Source organism: Bidens hawaiensis, unplaced genomic scaffold (assembly GCF_021521415.1).
Source record: "Bidens hawaiensis isolate Kalapana, Puna unplaced genomic scaffold, B.hawaiensis_p1.1 tig00002866_1, whole genome shotgun sequence".
Lineage (NCBI taxonomy): Eukaryota > Viridiplantae > Streptophyta > Magnoliopsida > Asterales > Asteraceae > Bidens > Bidens hawaiensis.
Genome location: NW_027491154.1, coordinates 1,792,723 through 1,813,744, shown reverse-complemented (window position 1 = coordinate 1,813,744; position 21,022 = coordinate 1,792,723). Strand labels below are relative to the sequence as shown.

Here is a 21,022-nt window from a genome sequence, read left to right as displayed (position 1 = left end):
ACTGAGGGTTCGGTGTGATTTTCATGGTAATGTATGGTGTTTTGATGCTTTCACCATGGATGAAGTTCAAAATCCAGATTCCGGCCAGATCTAGTTTTTCCGGCGATGTAACAGTATTTTCCGGCGATTCACCTTTTCCGGCGAGATGTTCAGATCTAACCACCTGATTCGTTAAGGAAGTTTAACGAATTAGGAGGCAATTCGTTATGAAATTCTTTAACGAATTTGAAGGCAATTCGTTAAGGTAATTATAACGAATTAAGGCAATTCGTTAAGTTAATTCGTTAAGATAATGATAACGAATTAAGGCAATTCGTTAAGTTAATTCGTTAAGGCATATTTAACGAATTAAGAGTTAATTCGTTAAGGTAAACATAATGAATTAAGGTAATTCGTGAAGATGATTCGTTAAGTTAAATGTAACGAATTAAGGAGATTCGTTAAGTTAATTCGTTAAGTTAAAGATAACGAATTAAGTTAATTCTTCATGGTGATTCGTTAAGGTATTGGAAACGAATTAAGGTGATTCATTAACTGTTATAACGAAGTGAAATCTTAACGAATGGGAGGCCATTCATGTAACTGTTATAACGAATTGGATTTGGTAATTTATAACAAATTGAGTTGATTCTTTAAATGTATAACGAATGAGTGACTGGTTGACGAATGGTGATTAAGTTAACGAATGGAGATGACAAACTAAGTTAACGAATGAAGTGTATATTTATAATGAATTAGAGAGGCAATTCGTTAAAAAAAATGGCAGGAAAAATTTTCTTGCGCAAATTTTTTCCAGAATACTCCTCGTAAGTGAGATTTCATTGTTGAAAATTTTGGCGTTAATATTTCTTTTTCGAAAATTTCGATGAATTTTTGGCGGGAAAATCGGAAAAATTTTCTTAATCGAAATTTTTCTAGGATGTTCCTAATGTATTGGAGACTCTTCTTGCAAATTTTGGTAATATATTTTCCGGCTGACTGTTTATGCGTTTCGACTGGCCGAGGGGGAGATTTCGTGTAATTTAAGGAGGAGTGTGTTAGTTTGAGAATCTTGAAGATTATTTAAGACCTTACCGAATTTGTCAAGAAAATGGGGAGATAAAACTTTCATTTGAGATTATTTGGCTTGTATCTTCCTACATTTGCAAGGTTTCTTGAAAAATTACTGCAATTCGGGTGGTAGTTCGTGTTTGAAAAGCTGCGTTTAACTGAGTTCAAGACTGTAGTTGTTCTTTGATTGGTGATTGATTTGTTCAAAGATTGAAACCTGACTATGTGAGATACGAGTGTCTGTTCGTTTACTTCTTTCTAAGGGACTTGATCCTGACTATGTTGGGTACGAGTAAATGGCGGATTACTTCTGTTGAGGGGGACGATTCTCGAACGAGTTGATCTTATTGAAGAATATACGAGTCTTGTCATTGGAGTGAAGAATTTGATCATTTGGGTTTATTAATGAAGGTTGGAACTCTGAATCTTATGCCTAAACATTAGTGCATCTTTGCGAACAAGATGTGGAAGAGCTTCAAAGAGTATATTTGGATACACGTTATCAAGAGAGGGAAAACATAAGTGAAAGATGTTGAATGATCGAGTTGTTCATGAAGATGTGTGACGAGGTTAAACGTAAAGATATGTTTTTCTTTACCGGTGCTGACAGATAGCTGATGACTTGATGCTGATTGTTGAAAGATTTAACCATATCATACGCCAGTGGATGATCGGAATAATCTCCAAGAGTTGCTCACTTTGAGGGGGAGATTTGATATGAGAAGCTACATGTTATTAGTTTGCTGAAAAAGATTTAAAGATTGTTTGTCTGCACAAGCCCGAAAATCATCAGTCAAGGGGGAGTCTGTTAGTGCACGGTTTGTGACTGGTGATTTGCAGTTAAAGTATTCAAGGATAAAGTATTCGATAGCTACGGAAAAGGGGGAGTCTGTTAGTGCACGGTTTTGGTGTCCGTAGCGATCGAATAAGTTATAGGCGGTTTAGTCTTTGTATTTAACGTATATTGTAAATAGCCTATAAATAGGGAGCTTATGCTCATAATTTAGAAGAGAACTTGTACATAGTTTAAGTTATTCTCTCCATAACTTATCTCTACCATAATGTATTTACTCCATAATTATCAATAAAGTATTATATTTAAAGTATCGATTTCGTGTTGATGTATCGTATTAGCGGCTAGATCTTGGTCTCTAATAATGATCTTGCATCAAAAGGTTTAGATGTTTCCCCACTTGGCTGTAATCTTGACCATATTGGTCCCTTAGCTTGCCTGTTCGGTCTCGGAGTTTGAAACTCGATCCTTGGTGATTGTTTTTGGCTACTGTAACTTAGAGTTTTTTCAGTTCTTGCAAACAACTTTGACGCCTTCATGATTTCATCCCATGATTCGGGCATTCCATCTCTTCCTATGAGAGTACGGATTAAAGCATCATTATGGACGTTCTTACAGAATGCTCCCCGTAGCATATCTTCGCTTACTCCTCCGATGTTAAGGCTCTCGTTAGTAAAACGAGTAATGAAGTCCTCAATAGACTCATTATTTCGCCTTGTAACATCTAGTATTTCCGAAGGGTCACGAGTATGTTTCTTTTGTTGACTAAAATGTTGAGAGAATTTTACTACAAAGTCTTTCCAACTTGTAATCTTTCCACATGGCAATTTTCAAACCACTCTCGCGCTGCCCCGGTGAATGTTAGCGCGAACATGTGACACCAATATGGAAGAGTCCAACCACTGACTCCTCCAACTGCTTCAAACCTTAACAGATGATCACTAGGATCAGTCATTCCATTATATGTTCCAACGGATGTTGGAATCTTTGCATTAATCGGGAATGGAGCTGTCGCGATGCTCGGAATGAATTTTGATTTCTCTGCGAAAGATTCCGGGCGATATGGTTTGGAAAAATCATACTCAGCATTGCTATGATACTCCGCATGGGAACAACTGGGCGCGGATAGCTAACTCCTCAATACGAAGGAAGACGGCTATCCCCGCTATAAAAACTGCCTTCTGGGCAATAAGTTGAGTCGTACCCATCCAGTTCGTCCTCATAGGATGATACCCGCATATCTATGCAGGGACGAGGAAGTAACCTCCAGGTCTCACTCATGTTCCGCTCCGGTGGCTGACTATACTGAATGTGGCTTCCCCTTATGGGAGGAGAGATGGATCTCCTGGGAGGCTCATCATACGTCAGGGTACGGCCATGGAAACGCTCATTCCGGACCCGACGTTCATACTCTGCTTTCAGACTATTTTGTTGAACACGAAGCCACTCGTCTGGAGACAAAGTTTCTTCGGTTCTGAAATCATGACGGTGAGTTTTTCTTAGATTAGAATCACCGGAATCTTCTTCCAAACCTAACTCCGATTGAGTTCGGTGGACTTCTCTTGCAACTCGTTCTAAATTTCTCAAGTTAGAACCTCCTGGGGCTGTGACATGCCCCAAGTCAGTAGTTGATGTAACAACATTTCCGGCGTCTACCGGAGTGACACCTTCTTGTTGAGCAAACAACCCCCGAGCTGTCGAACCACCCAAGGAAAAATTTCCTGGGTTGACGGTGTCAGTTCTTGCGACAGGGGTCGAAATTCGAGCAAACACAGATGTTGCTCCTTCACGTGTTTCAAGGTTGAGATCACGTGGAAGTTGCGCTTGATTCTCCGTCGGCCCTTTAGGTAACTGACTCATATCGTAAAGAGAACGGAGAATTTTTCTGCTGTTCTAACGAAAGCACGGATGGCGCCAATGAAGAAACACGGATCTACTCCCCACTAATGGGTCCTAGATCCGATGAATCCACGGGGTAGGATAAGGTTACTGCCAACACGATATGAATACAATCCCTAAAGTCCAGTGACGTGAATCCTACAAAACAGAACACCGTGAGCTCGTTACGAGAAGGACAAGGTGGGGGATCTTCCCGTAACCACCCTCCGGCGTGAGAATAAGTACCGTTCTGACGAAGAGATAAAGTACTTAAGTAAATTGAGAGAGTACAGGGGTGGTGAATGGATACCTCATGATGATTGAGAGGGTATTTTTAGCCGAAGGGTGTAGGGAAGTGATTGGGCCAGCTGTCCTTTTTAGAAGATGCCTCATAACCGTCTCGACGCGTGTCCTTATATGATAGGTTAAACTTATACGTTGCATGTGCATGTATAACAACCAGGACACGTGTCACCCTATTACTGGTTAATGGGGTAATATTGGCCATGTGCACGGTTATAACGGCCTTGTCACGTGTTACTAGCTAATTGGCTGAGTAATCACGTATTGCTTAAGAAAGCATCTTTGAAAGATCTTCTAGAGGGTAATTAGTTGATAACAGCTGTCCCGGGGCATTACCTCGTGGTCATTTATGCGGAAGGGTATTCCTTCTCGCGGATGACTCTTGAGGGTGCCATGATGCTTCCGCATGTGCTTCGAGGGTGTTTCTTCCTCAGATGATCTATGCGGATGGTTCTTATGTCCCGCAGGTGACTTGTGACATGTTTATGGTTGACCCGCGGGTGTTACTTAAGGGTATTTGGGTCTTTTTAGTACCCTACCTCTGTAACAACCAAACTTTTGATTTTGATTATACATAAGCCACCATTTTCAGATATCCACGGACTTCCATCATTTAGTATTTTAGTGATGTTTTTTTTAGTGTACAAGAGGTTTATGAAAAACAATGAAGAATTATGAAAGAAATGTACTAATGATAGAGCATTAGAGTGGCAACTCAAACTTAAGGACAAGGTTGTCCTCAATGATACAAAGATAAAAATTCAAGGCATGGGACATGTAAAAAGCGAGTCCGAAAATAAAACTTAATGTCTCATATATAATTTAGATAATTGTGATAACAATAAACCAAACAAAAGTAGTATAGTTGTTACCTGAAGTTGGTCTGCTTGAGTTGGTTACTCGGAGCGTCGGAGTTAGATAATCAGTTGCGATCTTCTAGCTTCTTTGAGCGTCTCTTGAACCCAAAGTCTCCCCATTTTTAAATTAAAATCATTTGGTGTCTCATTTCAACCACTTGAGCTATGAATTATGGACATGGAAATTATAATTAAACACAATTTGTTGTTTAGTTAGGGAAACTATAACTAAACTCATATAAACCGGTTAATTGCCTTAAATCATCTAACGTGAACCACATGAAATATGGTTCATTCTCATGTAATTCATGTTATAGACTTTGAATCTGTTTTCACTAAAGTGGAGACATGGGAAGAAAATCTGACAAGAAAGTCATTAAAGACTTGATCTAAGAACAAAGTACCAACATACAAGATGAGTGCTATCTTATTAAAAAACATTTCAAAACATCCAAAATAGTAATAAGATCACCTTTAGTGTTTCATTCATAAACCACTTTTTCCGAGTTATTTTTCTTTTTCTCCCTTTCCTCTCTCCCGTCACATCTTACTTTCACTAAAGTTCAAAAATACGAAATTTTTTGTCTCTTTCTGTCTCTCTTTTCTCTTCGGCATCAAAGAGCCACACATGATTCGAATATGCCCGATACCGTACATTGAAGGTGCTCTAAACATTTCACCTTGCTACGATCCCATTTGTTTTTGAACTTAGGGATCCATGTTTTCATAAAATTAAATTATTGGGATAACTATAAGCTATTGGCAGGCAATTAGCCGGTTTATATGTTTCACTTTAATTATAACATTTTTAAATATTTTATGTCTGTCTATGATTATAATTAGAAAGTGGCCTCATTCGTTTTGGTTTAGTATAATCTAAAATATATATAAACGAAAACATAAAAATCCTACGTGTTGCGATGTGGTCGCTCCCCTTTTTTTGAAGTCACCAGATTCGCTTGATTTTTAAATGGAGGCTTCTCATGCATTTGACCCGAATTCATGGGCATGGGTCTTACCAAACCCAAATATTTCTTAAACGGGTTATAACATCTCATTAAATCAAAAATTATTTTAACCAAATTATTGATGTAAAAATCCTATAAAATAGGATATACTAAAAACTAATATATTATTTATTTTAAAAAATGATATATATATATTATTTAAATTAAAAAATCAATTTCATAGTAAAAAAATAAACGGGTGTTGGGTCTCATCAAACCATAAGTATATTATTAACTTTCATATATATTATTTATAATTCTAAAATCAATTTTATAGTAAAAGAAATAAACGGGTCTTGGGTCTTATCAAAACCATATATCTTTTAAACCGGGTTATAATATATCATTTATTTGTGAAACAATTTATCATCAAACCATAAATATATTATTAACTTTTACACAATAAAAAAATATAAATTCAAAAAATAAATAAATATTAGAAGAAATAATATAAGACAACCCCGTAATATGGGGGAAAAAACTAGTGATACATATAATAATTAAGATATTCGCATTGTGTAAAATCATTTTTCTTTGATATCAAAAAGCTTTTTTGTCGATAAAACTATATAAAATATTATCATCAATGATCCTTTTTTTTCTATTTTGAGATTTTCTACAATCCTCGAGAAGGGGAAATCCATCAAACGGGCCTATGTTATTTGAGCGTACACCGAATACTTGATTCAACCACCACTTATGTTGTTTTTTTTATTTTTCTTACAATCAATAAATAAAATATGGCCACCTGGTTAACTCAATGATAAAAGACGGCCTTATATGTCTTCAATTGTAGATAGTGCTAAGACCATTTTGATTGGTGATCTAGGTTGGGTTAATCACTAATAAGATAAAAGTTAAAGTTTTAGAAAAAAAAAAAAAAAATTCACACCAACCTAAGTTGTCAACCTGGTTGGTGAAGCAACCTGGGTGCAACCAAACTTGAGTGGGTTCTTATGCCACATGTCATAAAATAATTGATTGCAACATAAAACTTAACTATTAGTTTCCCCCCAATAATTTAATTATTTAATTAGTTTGTAATATTTAACTTCAAAATAAAATATAAATACACGGCATATTATTTTTTTTTTTGAACATCTCAATATAATTTTTTTTTAATTACTAACTTATTCCAAAATATATATGGTTTTTTTAATACGATTCAGATACAAAACTATTGGTTCACAAACTTATTAGTTTTAAAATGTATTTTTTTATATCTTAAATAATTACATATCATATATATTTAATAAAAAAATTGGTTTAGATTGGGTTGTGAATAAGAGTGAAAATTTAGATTAGGTTAAGTTGTGTAGGTTAAAGAAAGAAAAATTAGTTTTTTTTATAAAAGGTTGAGTTGAATTGAATTGTGAATAAAGATTGTTTGGGTCATATTCGAACTTGGAATGAAGCTTAAATCTTCATTGACAATTCGTTACGTTGTACAGGACACTTCTAAATTGTTAAAATATATTTATCAATTATTTAAATTAACATTTATAAATTATATCTCATTTACACAGGCTGTTATCGTTTGGCATGGACACATGGTTCAAATATGATAGGTCTGCTTTTAATTACCCATTGGTCATTTTATAATAAAAAATAAATAAATTTCGATGATATTAGAAATAACTTTGTTTTATCTGAACTATTTATTCAATATTCACTCATCACCTCTTTGGTACTTGTAATGGCCCTCACTCATATTTTTTCTGACAACTTTCGGTAAACAAAGTAGATATTTTTGGGTTCCATCATGAAACTCCGGACACCCCTTAATACGTGGAGTATAGCTTTATACGTCGCGTATTAAGGGTATGTTTGATTGAAATGAATCGAATGAAAGGGAAATGGAATAGAAGAAGTAATGGAATAGACAATGGAATGAAATAAATCATTACTATTCCTTTGTCTTGTTTGGTTAACATATATAAATTAAATGAATAATTACTTTATGTTGTTTGGTATCCGAAAAATTTTTTAGGAATGATATAGAAATAATAAAAATATTCCTATCCAAAATATATATTTTTTTACAAAAAAAAAAACTGAAATGACGACTGTGGTGGTGTTGGCGGTCAAGCGGCGGGGGGTGGTGGTTGTGGCGGTGGTGGTCAAGCGATGATAGCATTAGTACTGATGGTGGTGGTAGAGTGGTGGTGGCCAGGCAGTGATAGTGGTGGTGGCGGTTATGGTCGGGTGGCGACGGTGACAATGGTTGTCGTGGTTATGGCGATGATGGTGGCGGTGGTAGCTTTGGTGGTAAGGTGGTGGTGGTGGAGGTGGCGGTCAGGTTGTGGTGGCGGCGACGGTGGTGGCGGAGACGGTGGCGGTGGTGGCTATGGTAGTGGTGGTGGTGGTGGCGGTGGTTGTTGTTAGATGATGGTGTTGTTGAGAAAGTAGGATGAAGGAGGAATGGAATGAAAAAAAAGAAGGGGGTTGGGAATGAATAGTTTTGATGGAATGGGATTCCATGTGTAATAGATGATTCCATTCCATTGTACAACCAAACACCTCTTATTTCATTCCCACGTAATGAATCATTCAATCCCGCCTATCATTGCTGCATAACAAACACTACCTAAGGGTGTTTGTCTTATATGATGCACCCGATACGCCATGTATAGGGCTATACGCGACGGATTGGTCCATTTTAAATAATTAAGCTCAACGGCTCCCCCTCTCTTATCTTTATTGTATATATGTTACATACATTAACATGCATGACATGCATCACCAATTCACCATCAACTTTCGAGAATCAAAAGCAAAAAAATAAAATGTTGTGGTTTGACAATTTATTTCCTGACAACAAGGAGGAGTCGGGATACGCGCCCAACGATCATCCTAGTACGTCAGGGTTACTTGATTTGAACCATGTTTCTTTGTATATTGATATAATATAAATCCGTTAGTTTGATTATAACTAAGATATGTTACCACTACGTTTGTCAAGAGTATCAGGATTACGATAGTCGGGATGAAGAGTCTTATGATCAGCCTAGCACGTCGGGGTTATCAAATCTGAACCATGTTTCGTTGTATTTTTATTAAATATAAAGTCGTTATTTGAGTTTTAACTAATATATGTTACCATTATGTTTTTCATGAGTATTTCGCTTACGAGAGTCAACCTGAACAATTTTACGGTCAGCCAATGTACCAGTTGCCTGTAGTAGAGCAACCATATTACGGAATCCAGTCTTCGTACTACGTACCAGTAGAAGTTTCACCGTATAACGAGGGAAATGAACATGATGTTGATAATTATGTTGCTGGGGGGAACCCAAATGATGAAAACAAATACTGTAAGACACCATATGTTTTGTTTAAGCTATTGTTATGGTTTTTTAACATGTTTTAAAATTGTATTTGTAACTGGTTTTAGATTTTTGAGTTCCGTAATGAGTTGGAGGAATCGGCCAAAAAAAGAGGTCGGGAGCATGGGTGTGTTATTGTGGTCCAGCGGTCAAGGAAAAACGGTGTGGACCTTGCATACAATCGTGGAGGGGAACCAAAACTGAAGGTCACGATTAGGCGTACTGGTAGTATCAAAAAAATGTTGTTCACTTAAACTCTTAGGCAGTTACGACGCGTCAATTATAGGTTGGAGGCTTGAAGTGGTAAACGAGACACATAACCACGATCCCATTGTCTATAAGGCGGGGGTACGCGCAGCTCTAAAAAATTACCAGCGATGAAGTTGATCTGGTTGCAAGGTTATATCGTAACAACTTGAAGCCCCTTCAAATTCAAACAACCGTACAAGAGCAGTTTCCCGGTTGCCAACCCACACTCAAGGACTTATACAACTACTTGAATAAGCTTAGAGATCAGGAGATAATTGAAGATACCTGTCATACCCCGACTTAGGGCTAAGCGTGTAACCAATAGATGGTACATGTTTTGTAAATATATCAGAGTTGCGGTTATTTAGCGAAAATCTTTTGTTTAAAATAAAGTATTAATATATTTTGAAATATTAATTTATTTGTAAATCTTTATTTAATAATAATAAAATATTTAAATTCTTTTAGAAGATTTCTTAGATAATAAATATCCGAGTGTTTAATTTAATGAAAATAACTCTCTATCTAATCAAATTAAACTTGTCAAAATAAATAAGGAAAAATTCTCAAAATAAGCGTTTATGAAAACATTTTTAAGGTTTTATGTGTCATTTGCAAAAAAATTCTCAAAATAGGTATTATAAACTAGTCGTGACGAACAGTTTATGATTACACACGAGTAGTTTGTAGAACCAATTAAAACTTGCCATGTGCCCTTAAATTAACCGTAACGAGCAGATTCACTAACCATTTACTCGTCACGACTAAATAAGTTCCATGCCTCATAATCAACGCCCAGGAGTAATTCATACGTCCTTTAGTCGCGACGATTAGTTTACCTGGTTTACATTCCCTGCACGAGTAGTTTATTAGTAGTTAACTCGCCGCGACTAGTTTAACCTTACAATCTACTCGTCGCGACTAAAAAACTTATGAATTACTCGTGGGCGTTGATTACGAGACATAAAACTTATTTAGTCGTGACGAGTAAATGGTTAGTAAAATCTGCTTGTTATGGTTAGTTTAAAGACACATGTCAAGTTTTAATTGGTTATACAAACTACTCGTCACAACTAGATACATATTTTGAGAATTTCTTGCAAATTGCACATAAAACCTGAAAAACGTTTTCATAAACGCTTATTTTAGGAATTTTCCCAATAAATAAATACACAAAAATAACCTTAAACTTTGATTACTAATAATCTTCTCAAACATCATCAACATCTTTATATATCAACTTCAAGTTAAGAACTTTTGCAGATAACAACATCGATTTTTGAAGATTTATAAAACCGCATATCATTACATATAATAAAAAAAGAATAAAAATGAGAGTGGGCCCCATAAAGAATAAGCGCCACGTCAGGTTAGCGGTGCGTAAAATTAAGAAATAAGAATATCTCTTGTCTTGTGTTAATTAGGTAGCTGTGCACCTAATTGATAGTTACGATATCTTAGTCCAACCAAATGAAAATGAAAAAATCGTTAGGTTCATCATCGTAATTTCATCCAACCTCAAGGCCCTTTATTACATTTACAATCAAATCAAACCACTCACTCGTTTGAATGAATGAATGAATGAATGGGAGTTGATTCGTAATAACATTAACATCTTCTCCCCCGTGCTTCACTTTTTAAATCTCTAATCTCGGAAGGTATATTCTCAATTCTTTGAATCTCGCATTTCATGTTTCATTTCCTGCTTGTTTCTTTTAATTTAATTTGATCCCTCATATTATTCTTATTATGAGATTGTTTTTATTTGTATATCGTTTTGTGCCTGACGTTCATAACTGTTGATTGATTTATCGCCGATGCGTTCATTTTATTCGTTATGATTATATTATTGATAATAATAATATTATTAATGTAATTGTTGTTGTTGATGATGATGAACAATGATTGTAGTTGATTTGAGATTGCTTTGGATTACGAATTGATTTCAATGATTAACATGGAGTTGAGAAGATTGTTGATGATTCTTTTTGCATCAACTATAGGTTTTATATGTTTATTCATATTTCAACTATATTGGTAGATGCAGATCTCATCTCATCTCACTGAGACCCTTATCTTTGTGGATTTCAAATGCCTGCATCCAGTGTTGTAGCAGTCGCTAGTCAGGCGGTGAGGTGGAGACTACCGATTAATCGAATCAAACTTTAATGTATAATTTTCAGTTTTATATATATCGCATACACATTTTGTCCGGAAACCGCCACTTTTGTCCGGAACCTCCCTCGACAGAAAACGTCGACTAAGTCTGATTAATCCCGACTTTGAATCCCGAGTTTGGCCGGATTTGACCATTAACCAATTAATTAGCCAATTAGCTCAAAATTAATCAGTGGGGTGGAGACTAGTGAATAATCGGCGCCTAGTCTTGATTTTTACAACCGTGCTTGCATCATGACTATATTGAAGAGTAATTTGAAATTGGTGGTTATGTGTTGAAAATTAATAGAATGCTCAAGTCTTATACCTTTGAAATGCTCGATTTTTGAATGGCCTCCGATCCTTTTTGCTCATGTGATGTAGTTCGCCATGGTTAAGTCGATTGTCAGATCGTAGGAATGTGAATTGATATTTTTTTTAGATTTTAAGATAATTGTATTAAAATGAAGACGAATGGTAAATGACTATGAGAAGTATGAGTGAAAATGTTTGTACTGACCACCAAAACCATTGATGATGGAATAATGTTAGGGGCCCTCCTTGACTGGTTTGCATGAAACCTTACAATACTGAACCAAGAAACAATAAAGAAGTAACATATACTATTGTTAATAGTATTGATAATAATGATACTAATTATTATTATTAATTTATTATTGTAGTTAGTGGTTGTATCTATAGCCTGGATATATGATTGCTCATCTTTGCACCGCAGGCTATTATTGTAAATGGGGTCTACACCAGTAGAATATTTAATAGAGTCTTCATCAAATGCACATTTTTCTGGATTTCACATGGATGGGATGCGGGCAAAGAATTTACAAGTGGGGCAGGCAACGACTTCCGTGAATGAAAATGTTCATAAACAGCCTTTTATCATCGGTATGTATTGCAGAAAGAACATTCTTGATTACTTGTATAGTTTTGGCATGCTATCAGATTGCTATTTATAAGTAAGTTCATGTTCAATATGCTTTCTATACCTAAAAATAATAGTTTAAGCAACAGTTGTGGATGTCAATATCACCTTCATCAACCTTACCATCGGAATCGGCTAGATGTTCAGAATGATTCCCGAAGAAAATATATATTTGCAAGCTTTCATTCCTGCTAATCTTTTCTAATGATGAAATAACTATGTTTTTAACAAGATTTTCTCTTAGCTGAGTATTTTCTGTATATCTCTTAAAATTTATTAGATTCGGTTCAAATTTTATTCGCAGTGTAAGGAGATGCCTAAAACCGTCCAAATCTCTTTCGTATATGTTCTGATTTAGTTACTCCTCCTGTCACAAAACCCGCAGGTGTCTATGCACTATATGTGTAATTTATTCTTTGAAAGGCCTAAGACTGTCATGCATATTATGCTATTTATGATGATTCTTTTCTATTATTAATTTTAATTATCAACAACCAGGGGTTGCTGGAGGTGCAGCTTCTGGGAAAACAACAGTTTGTGATATGATTATTGAACAGCTTCATGATCAGCGTGTTGTACTTGTAAACCAGGTATCTTTTTTCTTTGCTGACCATATTTAAATTAACATATTGAGTATGTGAAAGGTCTTGTTCAGATAATATAATCATCTTTCTTGACGCATACTTCTATTTTGTAACTTGTTATTTGCTAATCAACTATTGGTCTATTTTATTGCTTTTCTGCTATATTTTGTTCACACAAGAGCTGGTTATCTAAGTGATATGGTTGTTTGCAGGATTCCTTCTATCATAATTTGTCAGCCGAAGAACTTACTAGAGTTCACGAGTACAACTTCGATCATCCAGGTGAGTTTGCTACTTCAAATGACTACTTTATTTATTATTGTTATTGACATGCATCATTTACCGCCTCCAATCTTTAGGACTTAGGAGGGTCTCCTTACTTCTAATTTGTGGTAATTTTTTTAAACTGGCTTGTGTTTTCACGCTTCTTATGTTACTTCTCTATTTGCTTTTCCAGATGCTTTTGATAACAAGAAATTATTATCAGTTGTGGAGATGTTGAAGCATGGAAGAGCAGTGGATATTCCAAAATATGACTTCAAGAGTTACAAAAATAATGTCTCTCGAAGGGTTAGTTCTTATAACTTACTTTGGAAATGTGTAAAAGTTTGGCTCATCATGTAAAAAGTTTATCTTTGTTGTCTTTTAAAACGCATCGATGCAGTTGTTTATTCCCCTCAATTTGACTTGTCAAACTGTTTCTTTTGATTTTTCATCTTTGCCTTGTTTGGTAGTAAAAACTTCACAAACTAATTCAAATCATGTAGTTGAATTTCGTCTTCTATCAGTTGCATGCCTCCATAAAACTTCAATCATAAATTTACCCAAACATGTTGTATATACTCCCTCTGTTTTTCTTTTGTTGAATGCTTAGAGTTGGTAAGCTTTCAGAATCCAGTATCATTCCTGTTGTCACTAAGCAGTGATGTAAAACAGAAACCAGTGTGTTGCTTAAAATACATCAAAATAGAGGGCCTGCTAGTGTCCATCAGTCTATCTTTTTTTTTCTTTATTTCTTGCTTTAACTAGTTTTGCAGCCCAAGTGCATTCATTTGTTCTTTTTAGCTATACCATTCTCTCCTGTTTCTTGTGGTGTATTGTAGTGTAATTAAGAACTTAACATAACTTTATATGAAACACATGACAGGTGAATCCTTCAGATGTCATAATTTTGGAAGGCATACTCATTTTTCATGATCCATGTGTACGTGAAATGATGAACATGAAGATCTTTGTTGATACAGGTTAACAGATTCTTCTGATTCATCCATTTTATCTCTATGACTACGGTTCTTTTCTAGTGTCCAATTTAAATCGTTTAACCTTCACCAACCGTGCTATAATTCCAGTCAAAAACAAACAAGGACTAAGAGTCATTGTATATCTCATTACTAAATTTATTTGTGAGATTAGTAGATAAAAGTCATGAATCTGAATTTGAAGGAATTTGGTGCTCTTGTGGTTTGTATTTCAATATGAATGAATCAGAATGTGGTTCTCTCTGCTTAACATTCATATTGTTATATATAATGGTGGCAGAAGATCGCAGTTCTTTCTAGTTTCTACTTATATAATTCTCGCATGCATGATATTTGGAAGCTTAAATTACCTCATATAGTATGAATGAAAAGGCCTGTTGGTGAACTCTTTTATATTCGTGGTGTTTAGGGGTTGATTTTTTATCACAGAGAAATAACACAAATTATAGTCTATGGCATCTTGGTTCTTTTGCTTTATAAGATGCCATGTGACTCAAGTTAATGCTACTCAAATTCATGGAACACTTTTGGGTGCTTTATACCTCTCATTTCTTCATTGACCAATCCAGGTTTCATTTAATATCATAGATTGATATTTGGTTCTTTTCTTTAATGGAATTTTTTTTTTGAAGTTTTAACTTGTCAAGTTACTTGAATTTATTGAGTTTGTACGCTCATCTATAAGTATTTACAATTGTATTTTCAGTGCAGATGCTGATGTACGCCTGGCAAGGAGAATAAGGCGTGATACAGGCGAAAAGGGACGAGATATTAGTGTGGTACTTGATCAGGTTAGTTGATAATTCTTCTCCCTAAGTAAATAGAAAAAATATCATGTTAAAGATTAAAACTTCTAATTGTATTAATATGTTTAGTTATGGGTTATATGCAGTATTCTAAGTTCGTGAAACCTGCATTCGACGACTTCATACTTCCAACAAAAAAGTATGCTGACATCATCATACCTCGCGGAGGAGACAATCATGTTGCAATCGACTTAATTGTCCAACATATTCGGACAAAACTCGGTCAACATGATCTCTGTAAAATATATCCTAATTTATATGTCATTCACTCTACTTTTCAGGTACCACCTTCAAATTCCATGTTTCATGATCATCATATATTCCTTTTGTCATATGGTTTTCTCTTGTTTGTTCTCATGCAGATACGTGGCATGCATACACTTATTCGTGATGCTCAAACAACAAAACATGATTTTGTCTTTTATGCAGACCGATTAATCCGTTTGGTGAGTTCTTGATTCTACTCTGGGAATTTGAAAACCTCACTAATCTTTTTATTAATATTTGCATAATTCTAATTTGGTTTTATCAGGTCGTTGAGCATGGTTTGGGACATCTACCATTTATAGAAAAGCAGGTGGTAACTCCAACTGGTAAGCTTTTTCTTCATTAACCTTTCGTATTTGGCTAATTCACTGTGTAACTAATTATTTTGCTTCATGGTATTTTTGTTTTGTGAACAGAGTCGGTATACACAGGAGTAGATTTTTGTAAGAGATTATGTGGTGTTTCTATTATCAGGAGGTATCCAAACTCAAATCAGTATCATATTTTATTTTGGGCTTTCTCCTTTTGCTAGAAGTTGTTTTTTTTTTGTAAGAGATTATGTGGTGTTTCTGTTTCCAGTGGTGAGAGTATGGAAAATGCATTGCGAGCATGTTGTAAGGGTATAAAGATTGGAAAGATTCTTATTCATAGAGAAGGCGATAACGGTCAACAGGTTTGCACCTAATATTATTATTTAGACGCATTTTGTTTGCTTTCACCCAAATTATACGCGATAAAACAATGTTGAACTATTATTATGCAGTTAATATACGAAAAGTTGCCACAAGACATATCCGACAGACATGTTTTGTTGTTAGATCCTATACTCGGAACAGGTTAGTTTTATAGTTTTTTCACAAATTACTTTTTATTTGGCGACCATGAGAACCTGTCAGGGAATACTCATGGCCTTACCAGTACCCTGCTAACTAGTTATTTTAGAATTTGTTTGTGCTGATAATTGGAAGTGATGTGTTCAGGTAATTCAGCTGTTCAGGCTATTTCTTTGCTTTTAAAGAAAGGGGTACCCGAGGCCAATATCATATTCTTGAATCTGATCTCGGTAAGTCAAAAGTCTATTCATGATCGCAACCTTTTGACCAAATAAGTCAAACTGATATCGTTGGGTATTAACATTTTACAGGCACCACAAGGAGTGCATGCAGTGTGCAAACGGTTTCCAAGAATAAAGATAGTGACATCAGAGATAGAAACAGGGTTGAATCAAGAGTTTCGTGTGCTTCCCGGGATGGGAGAGTTTGGGGACAGATATTTTGGGACTGACGACGAATGAACGATGCTGTTAAAACTCCAGCCCGTGTCATAGAAAGATGTTTGTCTGTGAATTTTGTTTGGGTTCGGGTTTGAGGTCGTTTTGGGTTCCCTGAAACTTGTTACTTGTGTTTTATTGTGGATTTGGTTGAATTGAGTCATGGAAGAGTTGGACTGGTATACACATTATATGGTATATTATAACAGGCTATATGATCATTTAACTTAAGCTCGTGGATGACACTTGATAGTTGATCATAAACCTATATAAATGTAGCATTCAAGCATATACATTGCTATCATATATTTACTAAGAAATTTGAATAAAACATCTTATTTGTTTACTATTTGATCTACGAAGTCCATTCTTTCATGTCAAATCTTATTTATTATAAGTTCAACTATAGTACTGTACCCAAACCATCTAATCTAGACCATCAGTAGTGGAAAAAGCCAAAACGCCATCACATTCCTTCTTCATTGGCTGCTTCCCCTTCTTGGCCCAACTATCTTCTTCAACCAGCGTTGTGTACAACGCTGAGAGGGTTTTTGAAGGCCAAAGCTCCCCAATACGCTGGAGGGGGGCGGTGTTCCCAGGCGTTTAAGGCGAAAATGTTGCCCCACAACGCTTGAGTACGCTCGGTCTATAATTCTATGATCTGTAAGGTTAAAACCCTGGCGTTCAAGGCGAAAATGTTGCCCCACAACGCTTGAGTACGCTCGGTCTATAATTCTATAATTTGTAAGGTTAAAACGCCTGTTTACTAGGGTGTTATAGGTCTAATAGTTTGTTTACCAATTTAAACATTTGTTCACAATGAATCATTCGCTCTAATTGACTTTTTATATGGTCACGCAAGGAGTAAACGCCATGAACCGGTGAGAAGTAAATGCAGGTGTTATAAAAGTTAAATGACAATTTAAAAGTTGAAATGATTGATGTGACAGATGCGTTTACGATAACCGCACATTAAATTTATTGCTATTTTTTTTTGCTTCAATTGTAATATAGAAGTACATTACATAACCGCCCATCCACTATTACATTTAAAAACATTAACGCATTACAATACTTTATGTTGTTTTCCTTTTCTCAACCTAAAGTTTGTTCTAAAAGAAAGCAATTTTTTAACAACTAAAGACATCTATACTTTAATATTTTTTCAACAACTAAAACCATCTATACTTCAATATACTTAGCCTGATACTATGAAAATATATCACTATATTTATTTTAAATATATGTGTGAACCCTCGGGTGGACAAAAGTAAAATTGCACTAATTTTAACATTATTTTACTAATCTCATGAAAATAACCTTAAAAGTGGCGGAAGGTTAATCAGGCATCATGTGGTGGCGTTGATAGCCGAAAAACAAGGGCACATACACCAATCAGCCGGTGTCCCGATGATTGAGTGCTATGTGCCTTATGTCCAAGGCTTGATGCAAAACTACTATCGAGCCGGGGTCTCACCGGAAGCAGCCTCTCTATCCCTATGGGATAGAGGTAAGGCTGTCTACATTTTACCCTCCTCAGACCCTACCATAGCATTGCTATTGATGGGATATACTGAGTACGATAATGATGATGATGATATTTATTTTAAATCTTTAGTTAAAATCAATAAACTTTAGCTCGACTAACATTGGAGAGTAAGTGAAGATTTGGGATAGAGTCTGCAAGGTCTCAAGTTACAATCTGATCCCAACCAGGTTTTATCGCAGTTGGCCTTCGGCTCACGAGTTTTCTCCAAAACATGAGATGGTGGGCTTGAGCTCCCCAATACTGTTTGCAATCACATACATATAATTTCATCGTCTTTTGTCATTAGATTAACCAGATAACCGCGCTTTATTCGTGTTCATCTTTAAAAATATTACTTTTCTATATTTTGTGCCAAGTATAATATTACACGTGGGACATTGTCTTCTAGATAAAACCATCTACAAATCTCCACACACCACAACTTTCCGGCCGCCGTGAACATGTCTTTCTGCTCATCTTACCGTCGCATCTCCACCAGTCTCCTTCTCCCACCACCATCCTCTATCTTCAAAACCCATCTCACACCACCATCATCCTTCCCAGTTTCACCCACACCCTTACCAAATCTCCACCTCACCAAATCCTTCACCGTCCGATCATCAACACCCACCAAACCCACATCATCACCATCTTCCAATCAAACCCTTCAACAAATCCCACCAAAGCTTCAAGAAATCATCAAACTATTCCAATCCGCACAAGACCCAAAAGCCAAATACGAGCAATTGTTATTCTACGGCAAAAATCTTAAACCTTTAGACGCCCAGTTCAAGACTGAGGACAATAAAGTTAAAGGCTGTGTTTCCCAGGTCTGGTTAAGGGCGTATTTTGACAATCTTGATGATAAAAATGTAATCTTTGAAGCTGATTCTGATGCTTTGATTACTAAAGGGTTGGCTGCTTTACTAGTTCAGGGTCTTTCGGGCTACCCGGTCCAAGAAATTGTTCAAATTTCGCCCGATTTTATTGTGCAGTTGGGGTTGCAGCAGAGCTTGTCTCCTTCGAGAAACAACGGGTTCTTGAATATGTTTCAGTTGATGCAAAGGAAAGCTTTGATGTTGTATGTTGAAGCTGAGAAAGGAGTTGAATTAACGAATGTTGGGAATGTTGAGAAGGCGGAAACGAGTGATTCGGGTTTGGAAAGTTTGGATTTTGAAGTGAGTGATGATTCGGGTGTTGATGTGTCGGATTTTAAAGGTTCGGGTTTAGGGAGTAGAGGGGAGAGGATTAGGGAGATTCTGAGTAAGCAGTTGCAGCCGGTTGAGTTGGAAGTGGAGGATGTTTCGTATCAGCATGCGGGTCATGCGGGTGTGAAGGGGAGTAACGGGGAGACACATTTTAATCTGAGAGTGGTTTCTAAGGAGTTTGAAGGTAAGAGTTTGGTTAAGAGACATCGGCTGATTTATTCGCTTTTGGATGGTGAGTTGCAGAGTGGATTGCACGCGTTGTCGATTGAGGCAAAGACACCTGCTGAAGTTGGTCTTTAGGAGAATGATGGTATACCTTTTGTCTTGATTTAGTTTATGTTATAGCTATGAGAATTTTCATATCATTCTTGAATATGTTGTATGATTCTATTGCTTTAATCGATATTAGATAATGCATAATGTTACACATGTAGATGACCAGTTTGTTTGACATGAAACCTCATTTTGATTGTAAACTGGTCTAATGTTTCCTGCTCTTGATGTTGTAATCATAAATCTTAATGCTTAATGATATTTAATTAATACTCAAAACAGTACATCAAACTGGATATGCCTAAATATATCAGTTCGAACCAAAATTGTAAAACTAAAACTGGTCTGCCTGAATCCGAAATTGACTTCATAAATACATACATGAATTACAAGAAAATATTCACTCATTTTTACATGTAAAAAGTAGTTCCAAATTATGTAAAACGTAGTTCAGGTTACTCGAAATTGACGGCTTTCCACATGATCTGGCCCGTCGAGACCTTTCATTCCATTACTTATAAGCCCATAAATCTAAACGTAGTTCAAGTTACGTCCTTTTATAAGTTTGGCCATTTTTTCCCCTTCCAGCTGATCTAAGTACGAGTCTGCTAACTATTGAGCCCATCTGTATCAGTAGTCGTCCCTCACTTCCGCATTTGAACCAAAAATGCCCATTGTTTTGATCCAAAAACTGCTTTAGAATCTTGCTTTATCTTTATGCATATTGTAGCATTTGTAATAAATTTCACAACTTTAAAGTTTGTAACTTGTAGGTTCACACAAAAGCCAAAAATACACATCTTCTCCAGCATGATATCTGCTTTATGCTTTCATTTCATGTTCTCCAATAATCTTGCTTTCGGTAATGGGTAAAGTGTAAAGACACCCAAGATCTCATGTTTATCACTTTCTTTGACAGCCACCTCATAGTTCAAACTTTTAACTTTCATCTGTCCTCACTTCTGTACAAAACATTGCCACTGATCTGACGTTGAGTGAAACGCAAAGCCGAGTAAATACAGCCTTGTATACAGATTTTTAAAGGTTTTTTGTAGGTATATATATATATATATATATACTATATATGTGTGAACCCTCGGGTGGGCAAAAGTAAAATTGCACTAATTTTGACGTTATTTTACTAATCTCGTGAAAATAACGTTAAAAGTGGCGGAAGGTTAATCAGGCATCATGTGGTGGCGTTGATAGCCGAAAGACAAGGGCACATGCACCAATCAGCCGGTGTCCCGATGATTGAGTGCTATGT

At 35.8% G+C, this 21,022-nt stretch overlaps 1 protein-coding gene and 1 pseudogene across 1 annotated transcript; both read left to right on the top strand.

The window, feature by feature from the left end:
* The first annotated feature begins 11,859 nt into the window (after window positions 1-11,859).
* On the top strand, window positions 11,860-17,013 carry LOC143621522 (uridine kinase-like protein 4). The gene is made up of 14 exons (XM_077092929.1): window positions 11,860-12,523; window positions 13,059-13,150; window positions 13,357-13,426; window positions 13,602-13,714; window positions 14,292-14,388; window positions 15,115-15,194; window positions 15,296-15,490; window positions 15,572-15,655; window positions 15,742-15,802; window positions 15,893-15,953; window positions 16,056-16,149; window positions 16,240-16,312; window positions 16,457-16,539; window positions 16,621-17,013. Exons 1-14 carry the CDS (start codon window positions 12,370-12,372, stop codon window positions 16,768-16,770), a joined length of 1,407 nt encoding a protein of 468 aa, XP_076949044.1. The 5' UTR covers window positions 11,860-12,369; the 3' UTR covers window positions 16,771-17,013.
* A 1,610-nt stretch (window positions 17,014-18,623) lies between these two features.
* On the top strand, window positions 18,624-19,958 carry LOC143621523 (sufE-like protein 1, chloroplastic/mitochondrial pseudogene; annotated as a pseudogene).
* The last annotated feature ends 1,064 nt before the right edge of the window (window positions 19,959-21,022 follow it).

Bases quoted from the DNA above. Each gene is read 5' to 3' on its own strand.
- LOC143621522 (XM_077092929.1), top strand. From the start codon at position 12,370: ATGGGGTCTACACCAGTAGAATATTTAATAGAGTCTTCATCAAATGCA. The intron at 16,313-16,456 runs GTTAGTTTTATA...TGATGTGTTCAG, and splicing joins AGATCCTATACTCGGAACAG to GTAATTCAGCTGTTCAGGCT. The intron at 16,540-16,620 runs GTAAGTCAAAAG...AACATTTTACAG, and splicing joins TATTCTTGAATCTGATCTCG to GCACCACAAGGAGTGCATGC.